Source organism: Poecilia reticulata, linkage group LG18 (genome assembly GCF_000633615.1).
Source record: "Poecilia reticulata strain Guanapo linkage group LG18, Guppy_female_1.0+MT, whole genome shotgun sequence".
Taxonomy (NCBI): Eukaryota; Metazoa; Chordata; class Actinopteri; order Cyprinodontiformes; family Poeciliidae; genus Poecilia; species Poecilia reticulata.
Window position 1 is genome coordinate 6,728,012 of NC_024348.1, and position 10,894 is coordinate 6,738,905.

General features: G+C 37.3%; 1 protein-coding gene across 1 annotated transcript; it reads right to left on the reverse strand.

The window, feature by feature from the left end:
* Positions 1 to 2,746: 2,746 nt before the first annotated feature.
* LOC103480343 (C-type mannose receptor 2-like) lies at positions 2,747 to 9,624 on the reverse strand. Its single transcript, XM_017310321.1, has 4 exons — positions 9,474 to 9,624; positions 4,261 to 4,644; positions 3,387 to 3,536; positions 2,747 to 3,069 (listed from the first exon to the last, which is right to left on the reverse strand). The coding sequence occupies exons 1-4, from the start codon at positions 9,505 to 9,507 to the stop codon at positions 2,747 to 2,749; spliced, it is 891 nt and encodes a 296-aa protein (XP_017165810.1). The 5' UTR covers positions 9,508 to 9,624.
* Positions 9,625 to 10,894: the final 1,270 nt, after the last annotated feature.

Genomic DNA, 10,894 nt, shown 5'->3' on the forward strand with positions numbered 1-10,894 from the left:
AGGAAGAGCAGAATCAGACTCCACTGCATCTTTGCTGTCAGATGAATTATTTTCCTCCAGCAGTTTGTCTCTGTTGGATGAAGAACATTTAAACACTTCATATCAAGGTTTGACAATCTGCAACAATGCGGGCAGAACATAGAACAAGTCAAAGTCAGACAGGAAACAGAATATTTAAATATCAAGCACAGAAAGAAAGTTAAAACATGGACCTGGTTACCTTTTGTGTCTCGTCAAACCTCTGCTTGACGTTCTGATCGACGTTCCCAGCTTAAATGTCGACTTCTAATGAACACATAAGAGCGAGTCTGTGTCAACATTTGAATGTTCAAACGGGAGGATGAGTCTGTTCTTTACAAAGGCGATAATTCATGTTACAAGTTATACAATAATTGACAGAAAATGAGGACGGTGAGCTGAAGCAACTTATATAAGAAAAAAAATCATCTGGATTTTTTGTGCATCAGATTAAACAAATAAAAGTAATTGACAATACTTTACATTCATCTCAGAAAACGGCTTTTACCTCAGTTAGATATTTGCTTAAAGTATAACTGTGTGTTTACCTCATTATCACATGTTTTAAGTAAATACTGAGATATTTATCCTGCTGCCTAATTTGACTGAGCTGAACTCACTGTGTTGTTGTCTGAGCTAAATTCTGACCTTTGACCTGAGGACGTTTAAAGGATGTTTTTATTAACTTAACACCTCTTTAAAATATTTTAAATTATTTGACATTCTTACACAAAGAAGTCAAATATGATTCTTTATAGATTCTTTTGAGCCTTCTCTTCATCTTCAGTGCAAAACTGAATTTCCTGCTTTTATTTTGAAAGCCGGGAGCCTTAGTTTGAACATGACCACTCTGTGTTTTTTACAACTGTTGTCTCTGTCATTTGTCAGCTCTTTTTAAGAAACACTCAGCATCTGAATATGCAACATTCCTAAAGGATTTTTGATTAATTATTCTATATTTTGTGTATTTCTTACAAATAAACAACTCAAAAATCACATTTTTGTGGCTATTTATGCAAAATTTTGTGAATTGTAATTTTTACCAATTTCTATTTGGGCACTTAGAACATATTTAAGTTAGTTTAGAGCCAAAACCTGTAATTAATTTTGTATTTGGAATTGTTTAGATTACTTTGGCAATTGTTAGACCCTCCCATTAATTTGAGTAATTAAGAACACACCGGGTGCTTGGTGGAGGTCTATTGTTTGGCAAATGTCTGGTGTGTTGACAGGAGGTTTTTGTAAATGATTTTTTGTCCCCTTTTTGAACTTAAAACATCAAATTAAGATTATTTTCGTTTTCAACTAAGCTGTAGGACATTTTTAGTAATTACTTTGTTGCTATTTTTACAAGAAATAAAGCATATATATTTTTCAAAACAATCAAGTTGGAAGTGCGTGCAAATCAAACCACCTGTTACCACCCACGGCCCTTGTTGGAATCTTTGGTTTTGGAACACGTACGACCGCTACACCCATAATCACAGGGCCCCGTCTATGTGGCTAGCCCTGATCTCCAGGTTTGTGTGCATTAAAACTGGTGCAAATGGGATTCTATCAACCAGGATTGTGTCTGCAAAAAGGGAAGTACAGCAGGCATTTTGCATGTCTGCCTTCGTGATGATGCAAAACACTGTGAAAAGGATACGCAAATGTACTTACGCAATGTGAAATATTATGTCATGGGGAAATTTGTGTAACCCTCCTGACCCAACTAAAGGACAAGGGTGTACAGAAAATGGATGGATGGAAATTTGTGTCTTTTCCTGGTCCTCCCTCTCTTTTCTTTTTGTATTTTTACCCTGCTATTCTGGGTAAGGTTGGTGTTAGGAATAGACAAGTAATGGTTGGGGTTAGTGAAAATGTCTGCATTAGGCATAAATGTAGTTATTAAATGAATGGAAGTCATTACAAAGTCCTGAGTTTTCATAGAAATACAAGGATGTGTGTGTGTGTGTGTGTGTGTGTGTGTGTGTGTGTGTGTGTGTGTGTGTGTGTGTGTGTGTGCGTGTGTGTGTGTGCGTGCGTGTGTGTGTGCGTGTGTGTGTGTGTGTGTCTTTGGTGTTAGAGGTGGTTTTGTTTTTCAAACAATAATCCTGTAGAGACAAACCAACCAGAAGAAGTACAGCTCACCAGAAATGTAAGTTATGGTTTTATTAAAGGATACAAATCTACAAATATCTCACACTTGAAAGTGGGAAAGACAGATCTGGTGAATTTGGAAATATTTAATGATAAAATTGAATGAAGGGTTTTCCTAACAGTATTGGTGTAAGGGTGTGGACACTAATGCAGCAAAATAACTGGACTCCTTCCATCCCATCTCCTCCTTCCCAACATCTTTCTGTTAAATTGTACAGAAAAAAATGTCTGTCAACATGGAAAAGTTTTCAAGTGATTTATTAAGATCTTATTGTTTTAAATCACAATAACATTTGATCAAAGTTGAGTAGACGGTAACAGTCACAAAATATTGTAAAGACAACAACATATATGTACATGTAAGACAAGAAAAAATCTTAACAATTCACTTTAAAAAAGACATTTCAAGAAAAAATGATGTTCCTTTTTAAGCAAATATATATATATGTGTATATATATATAATCTAAAATTCTACTTAACAGATCACTGGTTGGCAAAATTAAAATGTGGTTTTGTGAAATTAATTAAACCCACAACTGAAAACAAAGTGAAAAAAGTTGCTAATAAAAAGAAGAGGAAGAATTATTAATTAGTACAGATGAAGTTAAATTTCTCACTGCCGTTTCTTTGGAACAACTGATACTCTCCTCTTGCTTGCATGACTCCAAACATGTTACAGTCATTTTGTCCATTCCAGGTCCAGTTATCACAGACCCAGAACCAAATACTCTCACTGCAGTTGAAACGCAGACCAATCCAGACAAAAGGAGTCGAGGCAAACTGGGCTTCCTGCTGAACCAGTTTCTGTTCATCCATGTTGGTGATGGTGACCAGGTCATGGTGGTGACCTCTGCAGTAGGTTAAGGCCTCAGGCCAGGTTTTACTTTCTTTGATCAGGATAATTTTGTCTGGCATGAAAATACATAAAATATAAGGAATAGAACTATACAATTTCTTTCTAAGTCCTCAATCAGAGCTGACTGACAACAATTCTGATGCAACAAAAAAGAAGTTCCAAAAGTATCAAGACCCTTTATTTAACTAAATTCGTGTAATGATGACTGTTATGAGTTAAACCACTAATGGCAAGTTTTACCATAATATAAGGTAAAGCTTATATTATACAAAATATAAGCTTTACATTGTAGAAAAGCTTTTATTCTTAAATGATGTTTCATTAAGAATGTTGAGTTTTATGTTACACATACTGATATTTAATACTCACCATCATAACAGATGAAGGGTTTTCTTTCACTACAGTTCTCATTCTTCCATCTGCCTCCATCACTAAACACAGTCATGGCACATTGATCACTGATGGGTTGATGATTGTTAAAGTCTTTATTCCAGTGTCTGAAAGATGAACTGTTACCATCTGACCACATCCAGGTGTCTCTGAACAGACCAATAGATATATGTGGATGGCCTGCAGACTTAATCAATTTCTTCACTTCTTCATCCTGTAGCTGCTTCATTCCACTGATCAGGTCTGTGTGTTTCTCTCTACAGTAACTCTGAGCTTCCAGCCAGGTCTTCTCCTCTCTAATCAAGTGATATTTATGGGTGGTATTAGTTTCTGTGGAATGAACAGAGTTGGTTAACTTTACATGACCTTTGAGAAGTATCCTTAGAAAAAAACATTTAAAAATGAAGCTTACCAGTTTTTCTTTAGTTTTTTCTTTATCTTTTGTAAATATTAAGTTGATATGATTTATTCAGTTTATTTTAATTTGGTTATATGAATTCTGATTTAGAACATGACACTTCTATATCATGTCAAGGAATTATAAGCTAAAAGTGTTATTTCTTGCATGTGTCAAGTTAAGTGGACTCTTAAAAAAAGACAGAAAGTTTGGATTGATTTTATTAGTTGAGATTTTATAATAAAAAATATGTATATTTGATTAAAACATTTTACCATAAATGTGAAATGTTTCTTACCAAGTTTTATTATCAAACATAAATAAAATTTTGACAATAAAAATGTTAATTTGTTCTCTGTCCATATGTGTGTGCATATGTACAGTTGAAACCAAATGTTTACACTATATATATTTTAAAGGAAACATGACATTTCAATCAAAAGACTTCAATATTACCATTGTAACAGAGGACAAAGGTAGGGCATGTATAGTCAACAATGTCAGCAATGAGCCCTGGGGGATCCGACACAGTTCCACAGTTGTGATTCCAGTCATGACTTGGTTCTCCTTTGGCCCATTTTATCTCACTTTCATCAAACTCCACTCCAGGCAGAGACCAGTACCATGTTCTGGTACCATTTGTTTGATTATACAGACCAATCCAAGCTCCACTCTGATCTCCAGCTGAGATGTTGATGAGTCTCTTCATGTCCTTCATGTTAGTCACTGTGACCAGGTCAGTGTGTTTCTCTCTGCAGTACTGCTGAGCTTCAGTCCAGTTCTTTTCCTCTTTAATGTAGTGAAACTGATAGAGCTGACAGTCCATGAAACAACACTGATCTGAGAGCAATAATAGCATTTCAGGATGAACTAACACAGCACATGCATTACAATGACTAGAATTGAGCAGTTTTAATTTATGTTTAATACTTTTACTTTTTGTGTGACTATTGAATAGACAGATGGTTCCTAAATTAGACTTTAACATAACAGACACCAGATAGTCTAGTTGTGTTTCAGATCAACTTACCCATCAGGAAGAGCAGAATCAGACTCCACTGCATCTTTGCTATCAGATGAATTATTTTCCTCCAGCAGTTTGTCTCTGTTGGATGAAGAACATTTAAACAGTGAAAAGCTGCAGCTCTCCCTCCACTGGACAGAGAAACAATGAGAGCAGAGAGACCAAGACAGACAAATAGAGAAGTCAGAAAAAATAGTGCAACTTTTTCCTAACTAAAAATGTGGTGACACGAAAATAATGTAAGAATAAGATTAAAATGACATTTCTATGAAACTTACGTTTCTTTTCTTTGTCCCTCAGTGAATGTGTTCTCTCCTCTTGATGCTCTATAACATTTTCGTGTTTCCTTAATAATTCTGACGCAAGAACCAGCTTCTCAAAGATGAAGGTTTGGATTTGTGATACATCTTTGAGAAATAAGCTTTAATTCATTTAAAAATGCTTATGGAATAGATATATATGTGTTCTGAGTGGAAAGGCATGCAGCGAATAAAATATGCATACAGGAAGCAAAATTATTCGGGGGAAATTAACTTCTTTAGTCCAAACCAGGAAGTTGTTTTTTCCTTGTAATACTAGTAGATGCTGGAACACCTGAGAACATGATGTCAGAACAACCTATGTACTACTGCAGAGCCTGTCAGAAAAACAGACACGTGGCAGCCTAATATCGCTTCTATTTAATTGATTTCACATTAAAAATGTTCATGAAAACCTAGGCGTAAATTCAAGCTGGGAGACTCTCCTCAGCTTATCGGCATCACTCAATTACCATGCCTCTGCCTCAGCCAACCAGCACCGGAGCGCTGCTCTGCTCCAGCCAATCACCACGCAAGAGTTCCTTGAAAAGGACAAGCGACTTCGGGTCCACCTGCTCTTCAGCCGCGCTTCAACCCACCTCCTCCCCGTCTCCACCCTCATCCTCCCGGACATCTTCCAGACTCCCTCCAGGCTCCTTCCTCTCTAGGGTCCACTCCACCACCACTCAGACTACCCTGAGCTTCCCCCCAAGCCGATCATCAAAGCTCACGGCGATTCTCAGTACGCACGTCTTCTGCTGGTATCCGAGCGCCAAAGAACTACGCGTTAATAAAACTTTCTAACTGCTGCTTTTTCTCTGTGCGAGTCTCTCCAGATTGAAATAGGGTGCTCCGTGTTTGGCTGAAGACAAAGATGCAAACAAACATGTCATTTTATTTTATAACTTTTAATCAGGTAAGATAGACCGACTATGGAAAGCAGCCGTCAATCAAAGGACTGACAGCCCTTGGTGTAACCGTGGATTTGCAGTGAACACTTTTTACAAGATAAAATTAAAGTTGATATACTTTATAGGTATGACTAGTAAGATACAATATAATATTGCATTATGGAGGACGTATGTGTGTAACCGTTAGTAACCATGGAGGCAATGCCCCTCTATCATGTACAAAAAAAATAAAAAATGGTTGGCTTCCTCCAGTTAGCGGCCTAGACTCAGCCAGTGTTCTGCGGCCTTTGGGTTCCGGGGGTCATGTTGAACCCCAGGGGGACCAGCACCGGCGACTCAGGTCAGACCACCTCCATGGGCTGTGTATCATCCACTGTCACCGACCAAAGTTTCTTTAGGTTCTCCGCAGTGTGTGCGTGTGTGTCTTTGGTGTTAGCAGTGGTTTTGTTTTTTAGACAATGATCCCGCAGAGACAGACTGACTAGTAGAAGTACAGCTCATCAGAAATATAAATTGAGTGTAATAAAAAGATAGAAATCTACAAATATTTCACAATTCTACGCCAAATCCGGTGAATATGGTAATATTTAGTAATGAAATTAAATGAAAAATGTTTTCTTAACAGTAATAATGTAAAGGTGTGCACACTTAAGCAGTGAAATAATTGGGCTCTTTCTGACCCATTTCCATCTTCCCAATAGTTTTCTTTTAAATTGTGCAGAAGAAAATGTCATTCAACATGTGAAAGGTTTTGAAATGATTTATTAAGATCTTATTGTTTTAAATCTCAACAAAATTTTATCAAGGCTGGGTAGATGCTATCAGTCAGGAAATATTGTAAAGACAAAAACATATATGCACATGTGAGACAAGAGAAACAACATAAAATTTCAACAATTTACTTAAAAAAACATTTCAAGAAAAAAATATTGTCCACGGGCTGCACAGTGGCGCAGCCCGTGGACCTTCTTGCCTTGCAGCAAGAAGGTTCTGGGTTCGATTCCCGGCCTGGGGTCTTTCTGCATGGAGTTTGCATGTTCTCCCTGTGCGTGCGTGGGTTTACTCCGGGTACTCCGGTTTCCTCCCACAGTCCAAAAACATGACTGTCAGGTTAATTGGCCTCTCCAAATTGCCCCTAGGTGTGAGTGTGTGTGTGCATGGTTGTGTGTCTCTGTGTTGCCCTGCGACAGACTGGCGACCTGTCCAGGGTGTACCCCGCCTCTCGCCCGAAACGTTGGCTGGAGATGGGCACCAGCACCCCTCCCGACCCCACTGAGGGAAAAAGGGTGCAAGAAAATGGATGGATGGATGGAAATATTGTCCACTTTAAGCAAATATCTAATTTAAAATTTTACTTAACAGATTGTTCCTTGGCAAAATTCAAATATGATTTTGTAAATTTCATTAAACCCACAACTGAAAAGATGCACAAAGTGAAAAAATGCTGATAATAAAAAGAAGAGGAAGAATTATTAATTAGTACAGATGAAGTTAAATTTCTCACTGCCGTTTCTTTGGAACCACCGATGTTCTCCTCCTGCCTGCATGGCTCCAAACATGTTACAGTCATTTTGTTCATTCCAGGTCCAGTTATCACAAACCCAGAACCAAACATTCCTACTGCAGTTGAAACGCAGACCAATCCAGACAAAAGGAGTCGATGCGTTCTTGGTTTTCTCCTGAACCTGGTTCTGTTGATCCATGTTGGTGATGGTGACCAGGTCATGGTGGTGACCTCTGCAGTAGGTAAAGGCCTCATGCCAAGTTTTACTTTCTTTGATCAAGATCACTTTATCTGGCATGAAAATACATAAAATATAAAAAATAAAACTATAAGTCTTCAATGAGAATTTATGCAACAAAAAATAATTTTCAAAAGTATGAACAATTAAGAAAATGTATTTAACTAATAATGACTTATTGTTAAACCACATAAGCCTGGTAGTGAAGTTTATTTTCTTGAAATACATGTAACTAAGTATGTGGAGTTTTATGTTACACACACTAATATGTTTTGAACACTCACCATAACAGATGAAGGGTTTTCTCACAGAGCAGTTCTCATTCTTCCATCTGCCTCCATCGTCCAACACAGTCATGGCACATTGACCACTGTTGGTCATCTCATTGTCAAACTGTAGATTCCAGTGTCTGAAAGAGGAGCTGCTTCCATCTGACCACCTCCAGGTGTCACTGAACAGACCAATGTATATTGGTCTCTTTTCATAAATATATTCATCTAGTGACATCTCGTATATAGTCATATTCTCTGCGTCCTGTAGCTGCTTCGTTCCACTAATCAGGTCTGTGTGTTTCTCTCTACAGTAACTCTGAGCTTCCAGCCAGGTCTTCCTCTCTTCAATCAAGTGATATTTATGGGTTGTGTTGGTTTCTGTGGAGTGAACATAGTTGGTTAACTTTACATGACTTTTTAGAAGTAGTCTGTTTTTTTCTTTACTTTTATGAATATGACATTGATATGATTGACTCAGAATATTTTTTTACATGATTTATGATTTAAAACATGAAACTGGAATATCCTGTCAAATAAGACATTTTGAACTAAAAGTGGTATTTCTTGCATGTATCAAGTTCGGTGGCCTTTAAAAAAGATGGGAAATTTAGATGAATTTATATCATTTATTGAGGTCTTATTTAAATATTAAAGAATAATTATTTTTTATTAAACCATTTTTTTCCTTAAAGAAGAAATTGAGAACCAACAAACTAAAATGATAGTTTGTTGGTTCTCTTTGTGTGAACACAAACATGTACACAAGTCCACGTGCATGTATATATGTGTGTGTGCATATGTATCATTGAAACCAGAAGTTTACATACACTATGTGTATTTTAAAGCAAAGGTGACGTTTCAATCTTACCATCGTAACAGAGAAAAAAGGAATGATATCCACAGTCAACAATTTTAGCTCTTTTTAGCCACGTCAATATTCCACAGTTGGAATACCATAGATAACTGGTGTACCACTTTGTCTCACTTTCATCAAACTCCACTCCAGGTAGAGACCAGTACCAAGTTCTGGTACCATTTGTTTGATCATAAAGACCAATCCAAGCTTCCCTCTGATCTCCAGCTGAGATGTTGATGAGTCTCTCCATGTCCTTCATGTTAGTCACTGTGACCAGGTCAGTGTGTTTCTCTCTGCAGTACTGCTGAGCTTCAGTCCAGGTCTTATTCTCATTAATGTAGTGAAACTCATAGAGCTGACAGTCCATCAAACAACACTGACCTGAGAAGATAAAATATTTTGCTGACATTTGTCATTACATTTTTTTCGATATTAAGAAATGTTAATCCAGTTGTTCTTGCTTAAGTTTCTCTGTGATAAAGAAAGAGGTAATCGTCTTTCCAGTGACACCAATGACTAACGTTCCAGAAACCAGAGAGTCTAGTTGTGTTTCAGATCAACTTACCCATCAGGAAGAGCAGAATCAGACTCCACTGCATCTTTGCTGTCAGATGAATTATTTTCCTCCAGCAGTTTGTCTCTGTTGGATGAAGAACATTTAAACAGTGAAAAGCTGCAGCTCTCCCTCCACTGGACAGAGAAACAATGAGAGCAGAGAGAAGAAGACGGACAGGAAACAGAACAAACAGAAAACAATAGTGCAAATGTTTCTTAACTAAACATTTGTTGACATAATGTAAGGATATGATTAAAACAACATTTCTATTCACTCACTCACTGATGAGTGAATGTGTTCTCTCCTCTTGATGCTCTGCTGTAAACAGTCCCAGGTAAACTGTTGCTACCTTACTTTCCCACATCTCTAAATAGCAGCTGAATTTTACTGTTTCACATTTAAATATTCAATGCAGGGCAGGAACATGTTTCACAAGGAAACCCTTTACAAACTATAAAGAGGAAGGAAAAAATACAAATTAGATGAAACAAACTCTAGCTTGGAAAAATAACAAGGAAAAACTTTATTCAGTATCGTGTGCTGAGCTGTAACATCACTGTTTGTAGTTTATCCCTTATAGTTCCTGCTTGTCTTTCTAATAATGTGTTACAGTTTTCAGAACAAACTGATCAAAGTGTGAGAAAATCAGCTGCTCATTCTCACATGTATTATACATGTGGCATCCAGACACATCTATTAATAGCAGTTTAGCTTAAATATTTCAGAAGTTTAATATTCAAACCAAGGACTAGTTCCTACCACATACTAGATTTGAACATCTATCAAATAACTGTTCAATCCAACATGAAAAAATTGGGAAAAGAGCAACACAACTGCGACCTCAACATGACCTGTAAGGCTTGTGACCTGTTCTAGTTGAGAAAATGTTGAATTTGTTTTATGCAAATGTCAGGTACTCATACCTCCCCAAAGCCAGACTTCCTCTTGGAAAATCAGATCACAATCTTGTTTTGTCTCCACTTGTGCATAAACCCCCTTGTTCAGAAATAACCTGAGCATTAAAGGAAACTGATGAAACTGATGGGGGTCATTTTGAGGCTGTAGACTGGGAGGCTCTGTGCCTGCCACATTTAGATATGAGGGGCCGTTTAGGACAAAATCTATGTTTTGTCTCTCACACACTACAAGAAACTCACGCACACTCAAAAAAACATCACGCACACTCTAAAAAAACATCACGCACACTCTAAAAAAACATCACGCACACTCAAAAAATACTCAAATTGTGTATACACACTACTAAAATGTCACACGCACACACATTTTATCTTTCTCGCACACATACACTGTACTAACTTGCACACGCACACAAATGTTTCTCTCTTACATACACAAGACTAAAGTTGCGCGCACGCACACACACACACACAGTGCTAAGACTCGTTTTATGTATGTGTGAGAGCGAGACT

Excerpts from the sequence above, each read along its gene's own strand:
- LOC103480343 (XM_017310321.1), bottom strand. The coding sequence starts at position 9,507 with ATGCAGTGGAGTCTGATTCTGCTCTTCCTGATGG. Across the intron at positions 4,645-9,473 it reads GATTCTGCTCTTCCTGATGG|ATCAGTGTTGTTTCATGGAC; the intron begins GTAAGTTGATCT and ends TATTGCTCTCAG. Across the intron at positions 3,537-4,260 it reads CTTTGTCCTCTGTTACAATG|ATGGTAACAGTTCATCTTTC; the intron begins GTAATATTGAAG and ends GGATGTGGTCAG.